Here is a 12,664-nt window from a genome sequence, read left to right on the forward strand (position 1 = left end):
CTATTCCGATCCAACTGCAATTTTCCCAAGTCCCTCTTTGTGGCATCTGACTACACGACTGAACAGTAGTCCAGGTGCAATAAAACCAGGGCCTGTAGGACCTGCCTTGTTGATATTGCTGTTAAGAATGCAGAGCAGCGCTTTATTATGGACAGACTTCACCCCATTTTAGCTAATGTTGTATCAATATGTTTTGACCGTGACAGTTTACAATCTAGTGTTACTCCAAGCAGTTTAGTCACCTCAACTTGTTCAATTTCCACATTATTCATTACAAGACTGAGTTAAGGTTTAGGGTTTAATGAATGATTTGTCCCAAATACAATACATTTAGTTTAGGAAATATTTGGACTAACTTATTCGTTGCTACCCATTCCGAAGCTAACTTCAGCAATTTGTTAAGTGTTGTAGTTGTTTCAGTCGCTGTAGTAACTGACATGTATAGTGTTGAGTCATATGCATACATAGACACACTGGCCTTACACAAAGTCAGTGGCATGTCATCAGTAAAGATTGAAAAAAGTAAGGGGCCTAGATAGCTGACCTGGGGAAATCCTGATTCTACCTGGATTTTGTTGGAGAGGCTTCCATTAAAGAACACCCTCTGTGTTCTGTTAGACAGGTAACTCTTTATCCACAATATAGCAGGGGGTGTAAAGCCATAACACATAACTTTTTCCAGCAGCAGGCCATGATCGATAATGTCAAAAGCTGCACTGAAGTCTAACAAGACAGCCCCCACAATCATTTTATGGCAGATGAACCTGTAGCCATATTACTTCAACGCTATTTAACATTAGATCGTCTCTATGCTTTACAGGAATGTGGTTCTGAATATAGAACGCAACACTGCCTCCGTTGGCATTTCTGTCTTTTCGGTAAATGTTATAACCATGTATTGCTACCACTGTATCATCAGAGATATTATCTAAGTGAGTTTCAGAGATAGTCAGAATATGAATGTCATCTGTTGCAAGCAAGTCATTGACTTCATGGACCTTGTTTCTCAGGCTGCATATGTTAATATGAGCTTTTTTTGCACGTTTCTGTGTTGCTTGATTTTTTAAATTATCAAGGCACAAGGTGAGACCCATATGCAGACACAGGAGGCAGATGGTTGGAGTCTTACAATGTTTAATAATCCAAACGGGTAGGCAAGAGAATGGTCGTGGACAGGCAAAAAGGTAAAAACCAGATCAGAGAACAGGAGGTGCAGAGTGGCAGACAGGCTCATGGTCAAGGCAGGCAGAATGGTCTGGCAGGCAGGTACAGAGTCCAGAAACGGTCACGCCCTGACCTCAGAGATCCTTTTTATGTCTCTATTTGGTTTGAGGTGGGTATTCTATGTTCTATTATTTGTATTTCTATGTTTTGGCCGGATAGGGTTCTCAATCAGGGACAGCTGTCTATCGTTGTCTCTGATTGAGAACCATACTTAGGCTGCCCTTTTTCCCACCTGTGTTTGTGGGAAGTTGACTTTGTTTATGGCACATAGCCTTTAGCGTCACGGTTTGTTTTGTAGTGTTTATTGTTTCGTTTGGCGTCTTTTCTAATAAATAGAATAGGTACGCTCACCACGCTGCACCTTGGCCCTCTTCTTTTAACGGCCGTGACAGAGACATGCAAGGGTCAATACCGGGAGGACTAGAAAAATGAGAATGGAAAATGGTGTACAGGAAAAACAAGCTGGTTGACTTGACTAAACATACAAGACAAACTGGCACAGAGAGACAGGAAACACCGGAATAAATACACTGGGGAAAATAAGCGACACCTGGAAGGGGTGGAGACAATCACAGGAACAGGTGAAACAGATCAGGGCGTGACATTTAATGCTTTACTGGGAAGCTTATCAGAAGTAGACTTGCTCATGTTATTTATATTGGAGCTGATAGTACAGGGTGAGCTGCACAAAGTGGTTTCCCTACTATTGCGCACTGCCTCAGTGCTAACAGTGTAACTATGGTTCATAGGCTCATGATTACTGCATACAATAGCTGTAGGATCAACAGAGGTATTCAGGGCAATTAGGGGGACATACATTAAGTTACTTATATTGTGTCTGCCAACGCCCATAGGATAATGTGCATTTGATGCAGCATTATGACGACTCAGTGTCGCAATAGTATGGATTAACTGAACTGGTCTTAGCTCCTTGATAATCAATGTTTCAATGCAGCCTTGAAATGCGTGGACAGAATCAAGGAGCAAAGATGATTTGGATGGACTACGTCATTCCTTTAGTGTCTTTTGTTTCCAGAAGGTGTCTATAAAAGTGAAACCAGCAGAGCGACAATAATCTTTTAGCCAGATCAGTAATACCAGTAGCCTGCTGATTCTTTCACACCCGTGGCCCAATGATGGTACTTGGCCTGAGTCTTTTAATGCTAAAATCAGTTCTTTAAAATCCATTTTGCCCCCAAAGAAAAACAGAATCAAATGAAAGATCAAGTTCACACTCCAGTGATCGTGTCATTTACAGTAAAACATCTGCTTGGTAAGACTGGAGCCAGCATTAACTGGATTAATTAACTTCTTGAAACTCCCCATCCCGGATCCGGGTTTGTGACTAAAGCCTCAGGCTCATTAGCATAACGCAACGTTAACGATTTCTGAAAATCGCAAATAAAATGAAAATAATGCGTCTGCTCTCAAGCTTAGCCTTTTCTTAACAACACTGTCATCTCAGATTTTTAAAATATGCTTTTGAACCATAGAAATTGACTAATTTGTGTAAGAGTATGCAAAGCTAGCATAGCATTTTGAGTAGCATGTAGCACGCAACATTTTCACAAAAACCAGATAACCAAATAAATAAAATCATTTACCTTTGAAGAGCTTCTGATGTTTTCAATGAGGAGACTCTCAGTTACATACCAAATGCGCAGTGTTTCCTGAAAGCTTCTGTGTGTAGGAGAAATCGTTCCGTTTTCTACATTGCGTCTGGCTACCGAAACGAACCGAAAATTCAGTCACCTACAACGTAAAACTTTTTCCGGATTAACTCCATAATATCGACCGAAACATGGCAAACGTTGTTTGGAATCAGTCCTCAAGGTGTTTTTTCACATATCTCTTCATTGACATGCAGTTCGTGGAAGCTTGCTTTCCTCTCTGTATCGCATGGAAAAATACTGGCAGGTGACTTTTGCGCACCAATTTCGGCGCAGGACACCGGGCGGACACGTGGTAAATGTGGTCTCTTATGGTCAATCTTCCAATGATCTGCCCACAAATACGTCACAATGCTGCAGACACCTTGGGGAAACGACAGAAAGGGTTGACTCACTCCTCTTGCATTCACAGCCATATAAGGAGACCATGGAAAACAGAGCCTCAAAAATCCTTGTCATTTCCTGGATGCCATCTCATCTTGGTTTTGCCTGAAGCTCACATTCTAGGGGACGCACAGAGAATATCTTTATATTTCTGGACACGTCAGAGTGTTTTCTTTCGAACGGTAGCAATTATATGCATAGTCGAGCATCTTTTTGTGACAAAATATCTTGTTTAAAACGGGAACGTTTTTCATCCAAAAATGAAATAGCGCCCCCATAGATGTAAGAGGTTAACAAATGTTCACTGCACACTCAATGTTATGTTTGTATTCTCCCTCTGATCGTATTTAATTACTGATACAGTTGGACTGTATCACTGACTTGTGGAAGCATCCATTATTCTTAGACTATACAAGACTGTACAATAATATAACTTTACAATAATGTAAATGGATCAATGAGCTAAGACCAGCTTTTTTCCATCTACGTAACATTGCAGAAATCAGAAACTTTCTGTCCAAAAATGATGCAGAAAAATTCATCCATGCTTTTGTCACTTCTCGGTTAGACTACTGCAATGCTCTTCTTTCCGGCTACCCGGATATAGCACTAAATAAACTTCAGTTAGTGCTAAATACGGCTGCTAGAATCCTGACTAGAACCAAAAAATGTGATCATATTACTCCAGTGCTAGCCTCCCTACACTGGCTTCCTGTCAAGGCAAGGGCTGATTTCAAGGTTTTACTGCTAACCTACAAAGCATTACATGGGCTTGCTCCTACCTATCTCTCTGATTTGGTCCTGCCATACATACCTACACGTACACTACGATCACAAGACGCAGGCCTCCTAATTGTCCCTCAAATTTCTAAGCAAACAGCTGGAGGCAGGGCTTTCTCCTATAGAGCTCATTTTTTATGGAATGGTCTGCCTACCCATGTAAGAGACGCAAACTCGGTCTCAACCTTTAAGTCTTTACTGAAGACTCATCTCTTCAGTGGGTCATATGATTGAACGGAAATGCTCTGTCTCTGCATGGCCGGTTCCCTTCTTTCCACTGGGATTCTCTGCCTCTAACCCTATTACAGGGGCTGAGTCACTGGCTTACTGGGGCTCTTTCATACTGTCCCTAGGAGGGGTGCGTCACTTGAGTGGGTTGAGTCACTGATGTGATATTCCTGTCTGGGTTGCCCCCCCCCCCCCTTGGGTTGTGCCGTGGCGGAGATCTTTGTGGGTTATACTCGGCCTTGTCTCAGTATGGTAAGTTGGTGGTTGAAGATATCCCTCTAGTGGTGTGGGGGCTGTGCTTTGGCAAAGTTGGTGGGGTTATATCCTTCCTGTTTGGCACTGTCCGGGGGTGTCCTCGGATGGGGCCACAGTGTCTCCTGACCACTCCTGTCTCAGCCTCCAGTATTTATGCTGCAGTAGTTTGTGTCGGGGGGCTAGGGTCAGTTTGTTATATCTGGAGCACTTCTCCTGTCCTATTCGGTGTCCAGTGTGAATTTAAGTGTGCTCTCTCTTTCTCTCTTTCTTTCTTTCTCTCTCTCGGAGGACCTGAGCCCTAGGACCATGCCTCAGGACTTCCTGACATCATGACTCCTTGCTGTCCCCAGTCCACCTGGCCGTGCTGCTGCTCCAGTTTCAACTGTTCTGCCTTATTATTATTGGACCATGCTGGTCATTTATGAACATTTGAACATCTTGGCCATGTTCTGTTATAATCTCCACCCGGCACAGCCAGAAGAGGACTGGCCACCCCACATAGCCTGGTTCCTCTCTAGGTTTCTTCCTAGGTTTTGGCCTTTCTAGGGAGTTTTTTCTAGCCACTGTGCTTCTACACCTGCATTGTTTGCTGTTTGGGATTTTAGGCTGGGTTTCTGTACAGCACTTTGAGATATCAGCTGATGTACAAAGGGCTATATAAATACATTTTATTTGATTTAACTGCTCCTCTTTGTGAAAGTAGGGCTCTACTGGCTATATACTGTGTTCTCCATAAAAAAACCCTGTACTGGTATTCTTTCACCACTCTCCCTTTCACAGTTTGGACCACCTGGTGGAGATGAATCCACAGATGGAGGTTGGTAAAGGGGGAGGGGTGTCACAAAAGAGTCCCCACCTGGTGAGGAGTGTGAGGTGTTAATGTACTGTGTTTGTGTGTTTGTGAGTGTGTATGTGTTTGACGGTGTGTGTTTTGATGTTTATGGATATGTCTGTTTAGGATTGTGGGTTTGTGTACTACTGTGTGTGCGTGTGTGTTTGAGGTTAACCTCATATTGTTTTCTGATCAGCTGCCAGTGTCTCAGGTGGCAGTGTTTGTCTGTTGGGGTCTCCGTACGGGGTATAAATACCAGAGGGCGGAAGAGAGGGACAGACAGAAAGATATCCTTCCCATGGAGTAACAATCCGTAGTGGGAGACACACCAAGCCAAGAATCAGCCCAAGGCCCAGAGATAGACACAAACATACACACACACTGTGCAGGCTGTGACTCCAAGACCCCCTGTGCCCTCATGCGGAGAGGAGGCCCAAGGGAACTGACACCAGCTGAGACTGAAAAACAAGGTAAGGGCCCAGCTCTCTCGCTCTCTCTCTCTCTCACACACACACACACAGTGGGTGACTCAGCTGTTAGACTCTAATGAAAGTTCAGTCTGAGAGATACAAAGAGAGCTGGGAGTAAAGCAGACTTCCAAACTTCCCAGGGAAAAATCACACTGGGTACATACACACACAGAGATGGAGAGAAGGAAAATGACACTATGGGCACGCCAATGGTGAGACATGGTAAGAGTCTGTTTGTTCTTTGGTTTAATTGATGTGTTGATAGTGGAGCTACTTGAATGTATATGAATGTACATTGGTTGACATAGCATTGCAAATGTACATTGACAGTCACATGGTATTATTGTATACGAGCAGTTGACTATGAGGATGTTGTTGATGTCTTAGCCCTTCAAAATAACTACTTCAGGGTTCAATTGGAACAGTTTCCTCTGAATTCAAGTGGCATATAAAAAATAGGCCTATTCCTGTATAATTATTTTTCTGAAATGAAAAATTATGTATTTTTCTGGGTGCTCCAAATGCCAGTAAGAGCCTCCTGGGGCTCCAATTCTGTCTCCAGCCTAGAAAATGACTAATAAAAGTGATTGACAGCCCCCCAGGGATAGGTGTGTCCATTTATCAATTTCACAATTCCAAGGCAAAAATTGCCACAGCAGTTCCCTGAGCACCAGGATTGGGGGAAGATAGAAATAAAGTTTGTTTGGTAGTGGATCGATCCTTGAATGTCTCATGCATTTTACAGAAGATCTAAATGCCACTTATGGTATAATACAGAACTGGGTCAGATCTCAAATGTCCACACTGTTCACTGGTTTACAGAGGACATTGTACATAAATTCCACCAGATTTAAGTTAAGCTGGTTGGACGAGGACTGATCTAACTCCTCTCCTCTCCTTTATTCCTCTCCTCTCCTCCAGAGCCGTTGCTGACACTATGGAGGAGGGTACCCTGGAGACATATGCCCCGCGGTGCTCCATGCCGGCCGAGCTCCATCACCCCTACTCCAAGTTCTCAGACTGGAAGTTCAAGCTGTTCCGGGTCAGGTCCATGGAGAGGGCCCCGCTGCCCGGGGAGATGCAGCTAGAGAGAGGGGCCTTGTCTGGGGTGATGGCCTCTGCACCCCTGGGGGAAACTGTGGGGGATGTGGTGGATCTCCCAGGGAGTGTGATGAAGCTTTGCCTGGGGGGTAAGAGCAAGGATAACGTAGAGGGTCCGGGAAAGAGAGTGGACCTGAAACTCCTGGAGATGGACACACACATGAACCACCTCAGGTCAGTTGAGGAAGTGGAGTGTTTTTTAATCAGCGACAAGCTCTGAAATGTACTTTCACTCTGTTTAAAACATACTGGAAGATCAGAGACTTCAGATCTCTTCCGCCCTCTGGTAAACTTTTGGTTTATGTAATATCCTAATGTTAATGTGTGTGTGCAGGTGTCTGTGCCGTCTCTGTGGCGGGGCCCTGAGGAAAGCCAAAGGTCCAGAGCATGAAGTCCAGGGGCTTCTGGACGAGGCTAGCAGGAGTGCCCTGCGTAGGATGGGCTGCAAGGCCACCAGCTGGCCAGAGGTCATCCTCAAGGTCTTCAAAGTGGACGTGGCGGGGGACATGGAGGTCGTCCATCCGCCATTCTTCTGCCAGCGCTGCTGGACATTGGCCATGCGAGGAGGGGGCTTCTGCAGCTTCTCCAGGACCCATGTCCCTGGGTGGAGACCCCACACCACCCTCTGCCTCCTCTGCCAACCCAAGAAACCCTCATTACAGAGGAGAGGGAGGAAGAGGAGGAAGCCCACTCGTGGAGCCCATCGCCTGGCCAAGAGGACCAAGTGGGACATCCAGGATAACGCTGCTATTGTTGGTGAGAAGAGAGCCTGGAGAACAGTGATAGATCCTCACCAAGGACCTGGACTTAGACCCTGGGTGAGATCCAGTGTCCAGAGAGCTCAGTGGGTGAAGAGCTTCACCCTCTGCCAGAAAGAGCACCTTAGTGCCAGACTGCTGTCCGAGGACCTCCCTGTGGACTTCCTGAGCTCAGTCACCTGTCAGGTGTGTGACCACCTGTTGTCTGAGCCCGTCCAGTCCCCCTGCAGACACCTCTTCTGCCGCAGCTGCATCGCTAAATATATTTACTCTCTGGGCCCCCACTGCCCGGCTTGCACCCTACCCTGCGGCCCTGCCGACCTTACTGCCCCAGCTAAGGGCTTCCTGGGGGTCCTGAACTCCCTGCTGCTGCTTTGCCCCAGAGAGAGCTGTGGGGAGCAGGTCCGGCTGGACTCCTTCAGAGCCCATTGCTTGGGTCACCATCTGGAGGAAGTGGATGGGGACCACAAGTCAGCGGAAAATAGCCTGGACAACTTCCTGCCTGTCAACAAAGGGGGAAGGCCCCGACAGCATCTCTTGTCACTGACGAGACGTGCCCAGAAGCACCGGCTGAGGGACCTGAAGACCCAGGTGAAGGTGTTTGCAGAGAAGGAAGAAGGTGGAGACACCAAGTCGGTGTGCCTGACCCTGTTCCTGCTAGCTTTGAGGGCTGGAAACGAACACCGGCAGGCAGACGAACTGGAGGCCATGATGCAAGGTAGGAGTCTGGACATTCAGTAGCTCACACAAACAACAAATATGATCTAATGTAATCACAGGATTTGAGCCACTTATTGTTGAGATTCGAGTATTGCATTTGTTCAAAGATGCAGTTCACATAAACATTGACAACTACCCACTCTGTGGGATATTTGTAAATGGAAAATCTTGTTACACATTCTGTCCTCTCGCTCCTCTCCCTCTCTTTCCCTCTCTCACACCTTCTTTCTATCGCTTTCTCTCTCTCGCTCTCACCCCCTCTCTCGTTTTCTCCCCCTTCTCTTCTCTCTCCCCTTTTCACACTCTCTCTAATGCACAATAACAACTCTTGTCAACAACATCAGCACCACTTGTATCTGCAAATTATACAGGCAGCATCGTACTCCACTCTGGGGAATAGAGGCCAGCTGGTGTCTGTTTTCATCTGCAGCCAATACATCAGTTTATGGCAGCTTCACTGATTCACCCTGCTGTCCTCTGCATAACGTTCATAATGACAGCAAATGCAGGGGTGCAATTAAGAGATATTCAATACTGAAATTATCATCAGAGTGCTAGAATTAACTAGTGACTGAGGTCGATGACAGCTCTCTCATTCATAAACATGTCTTAGTACTCATAATACATCATATCTGCCTTTGTTTCTCTCCATCACTCTCTCACTCTCTCTCCGGCTCCAGGCAGGGGCTTTGGCCTGCATCCTGCTGTGTGTCTGGCCATCCGGGTCAACACGTTCCTGAGCTGCAGCCAGTACCACAAGATGTACCGCACCGTCAAGGCCACTAGTGGGCGCCAGATCTTCCAGCCCCTGCACACCTTACGCGCTGCAGAGAAGGAGCTCCTCCCAGGCTACCACCCCTTTGAGTGGCAGCCGCCCCTCAAGAGTGTGTCCACATCCTGCCATGTGGGGATCATTGACGGGCTATCAGGGTGGATCGCTTCGGTGGACGACTCCCCAGCAGATACAGTCACGCGACGGTTTCGCTATGACGTGGCCCTGGTGTCAGCCCTGAAGGACCTGGAGGAAGACATCATGGAGGGGCTGAGAGAGCGAGGCCTGGAGGACAGTGCTTGCACCTCGGGCTTCAGCGTTATGATCAAGGAGTCCTGCGATGGTATGGGGGACGTCAGTGAGAAGCATGGCGGAGGGCCGGCCGTCCCGGAAAAGGCTGTGCGTTTCTCCTTCACCATCATGTCCGTCTCTATTCAAGCTGAGGGAGAAGATGAGGCGATCACCATTTTCCGGGAGACCAAGCCCAACTCAGAGATGTCCTGCAAGCCGCTATGCCTGATGTTTGTGGACGAGTCGGACCACGAGACTCTCACAGGCGTCCTGGGGCCTGTGGTGGCCGAAAGGAACGCTATGAAGCACAGCCGTCTCATCCTGTCTGTGGGCGGCCTTTCTCGCTCCTTCCGCTTCCATTTCCGGGGCACGGGCTATGATGAGAAGATGGTGCGAGAGATGGAGGGTTTGGAGGCCTCTGGCTCCACTTACATCTGCACGTTGTGTGACTCCACTCGGGCAGAGGCCTCCCAAAACATGACTCTCCACTCTGTCACCCGCAGCCATGACGAGAACCTGGAGCGCTACGAACTTTGGAGGACCAACCCTCATTCTGAGTCAGCTGAAGAGCTGCGAGACCGAGTCAAAGGCGTCTCTGCCAAGCCCTTCATGGAGACCCAGCCCACACTGGACGCCCTGCACTGTGATATCGGCAATGCCACTGAGTTCTACAAGATCTTCCAGGATGAGATAGGGGAGGTCTATCACAAGGCAAACCCCAGCCGGGAGCAGCGTCGGAGCTGGCGGGCCGCCCTGGACAAGCAGCTGAGGAAGAAGATGAAGCTGAAGCCTGTGATGAGGATGAATGGGAACTATGCACGGAAGCTGATGACCCGGGAGGCAGTGGAGGCAGTGTGTGAGCTGGTGTGCTCAGAGGAGCGTCAGGAAGCCCTGAGGGAGCTGATGGGGCTCTACATCCAGATGAAGCCTGTGTGGCGCTCCACCTGCCCGGCCAAGGAGTGCCCAGACCAGCTCTGCCGGTATAGCTTCAACTCCCAACGCTTCGCAGAGTTGCTCTCCACCGTCTTCAAGTACAGGTATGACGGAAAGATCACCAACTACCTGCACAAGACCTTGGCCCATGTGCCAGAGATTGTGGAGAGGGATGGCTCCATCGGGGCCTGGGCCAGCGAGGGGAATGAGTCTGGGAACAAGCTGTTCAGAAGGTTCAGGAAGATGAATGCCCGCCAGTCCAAGACCTTTGAGCTGGAGGACGTGCTGAAGCACCACTGGCTCTACACATCCAAGTACCTGCAGAAGTTCATGGAAGCTCACAAGGACTCTGCCAAAGCTCTGCAGGCCACCATTGACACTGTGGGGAGTCAGGAGACACAGGAGGATGCTGACATGTCACTGGATGTCCCAGACTTTTGAAAAAAAAAATAATTTGACATTTCTTTGGAACTTTATGGATTACAGGAGGGATATGTTTTAGCAGGAGCATGTCTAATTCTAATCTGTCTGTACTGTACTGTTCTGCAGGGGTGGACTGGGACCAAAAATCAGCCCTGGCATTCCTAGCATGTTAGCCCAGTGTTTTTCTTGAGGCCCACACAGCAGCCCATTTTTTTCCTCTAGTCCCCCACACCAGCAAAACATTTTCCCTTGAGGCCCCAATTATTAGCCAGATAATGATAGTTTTGTGCAAAAAAAAAAAAGTTAGACATGCCCACTAGGCTAAAAAATGGACCAGCTAGTATAGCATTTCCACGAAAAGCCAGATGACCAGTGCGCCCCTGCTGTTCTGTTTCAAACTTAATATTTACTCTACAATTTGAACTATATATTAGTAGTGATGTAAGAGGAAGATACTTTATTCTGTACAGACATTATTATTAATTGTCATAATCCAAAAAAGGTGGCACTTTTTTATTTGATTCATTATTTACTCTGAGGACATTTGAAAATATTTTTTACCTTAAATTTAATTTCCATACATAATTCCTAAATGTCGTTGCATTTTATATTGGTATTTTATATTAGTTCATTAGTTCATAATGATTTGATAGTTAGTGTTTTATCTCTGGGTGCCTATGAAATGTGGGACAGTTTATTGTATTGCATGGGTTATGACACATCCATGAATTTATCCAGTGGGTTTATTTATGGGAACAAATGAAAGCACTGTAAGTCATGGAATGGAAATTGTGATAAAGGAGCTCACATTTATGATCAATGTATTAGTTTATCTCCAGTCCTGGAGTAAAATGGAATCATATAGCCTCAAATTGTCTTCGTTTCAGGGCTGCCATCGAAAAAATATTGCTTTAGAGCTTCATATTTGGGTCCCGAAGTCCAAAACGGGGGCCTGGGTGACTTTGAAACCATCTTTATCTGTTTTAGCATTTGCACAGTGAAAGAGAAATAATACCATTCTACCTCTTTTCATAAAATAACATATAAACAGCCATTTTTGTTGACCGCATGAAAATGCAGTAGGCTCCATTACTAGGCCGAACACCTCGAGGCTTGACAAGATGAGGTCTTTAGATGATATTTATTGGATCCCCACACAACCCTGGTTCTATGCTTCTTCTGGAGCGAGTAAACAGGGAAGAGTAAACAGGGAAGCAAGTGAGCCTTGAGGGGAACTGAATTTATTTGATAGTTTATTTGTTTGATTGATTGATGTTATTGTTTATCTCTGACGACGCCATTTTGAGTTGTGACAGGCAATTTTTATATTTGACACATTAAATGTTCTAGTTCTATTTTACTGTCATGACTTTAACCTGATGATGTACAGATTTTCATAATGTGTAATATTTAGTTTAAACAACAGTCACAGTCACATAATAACATCACGTTTTACATGACGGTATGTTAAATAATGTATTTTCCATTACTAAATTGCGTTTGCTACATGAAGGATGATGGATATGGTTTGTGTGAATCTCATATCAGCGGTGTATTCAATCTGTTGCTTTGTCATGTTTCAAGTGTACATTTAAACTCAGGAAAATAACAACTGTTGCCAAAAGCACTCACTCATTTTTTTTTTTTTGAATGAAAATGATACGTATACCTGATGCACATTTGTTCACTGTTCACTTGTTTAACGTGTTTGTTCATTTGATTTGGTGGTTTTATTGGCCTATTGTTTTATGATTACTGAAGTAATTGTTCATACCTCTCTACAATACTGTTAATGTACTGAAAATGTAGCAAACAATTTATCA

The 12,664-nt window shown here is 45.9% G+C and overlaps 1 protein-coding gene across 1 annotated transcript; it reads left to right on the forward strand.

The window, feature by feature from the left end:
* Nucleotides 1-5,667: 5,667 nt before the first annotated feature.
* Nucleotides 5,668-12,655, forward strand: LOC135509234 (V(D)J recombination-activating protein 1). Its single transcript, XM_064929722.1, has 4 exons — nt 5,668-5,843; nt 6,765-7,118; nt 7,279-8,420; nt 9,103-12,655. Exons 2-4 carry the CDS (start codon nt 6,781-6,783, stop codon nt 10,857-10,859), a joined length of 3,237 nt encoding a protein of 1,078 aa, XP_064785794.1. The 5' UTR covers nt 5,668-5,843; nt 6,765-6,780; the 3' UTR covers nt 10,860-12,655.
* Nucleotides 12,656-12,664: the final 9 nt, after the last annotated feature.

This window comes from Oncorhynchus masou, chromosome 22 (genome assembly GCF_036934945.1).
Source record: "Oncorhynchus masou masou isolate Uvic2021 chromosome 22, UVic_Omas_1.1, whole genome shotgun sequence".
Classification (NCBI taxonomy): domain Eukaryota; kingdom Metazoa; phylum Chordata; class Actinopteri; order Salmoniformes; family Salmonidae; genus Oncorhynchus; species Oncorhynchus masou.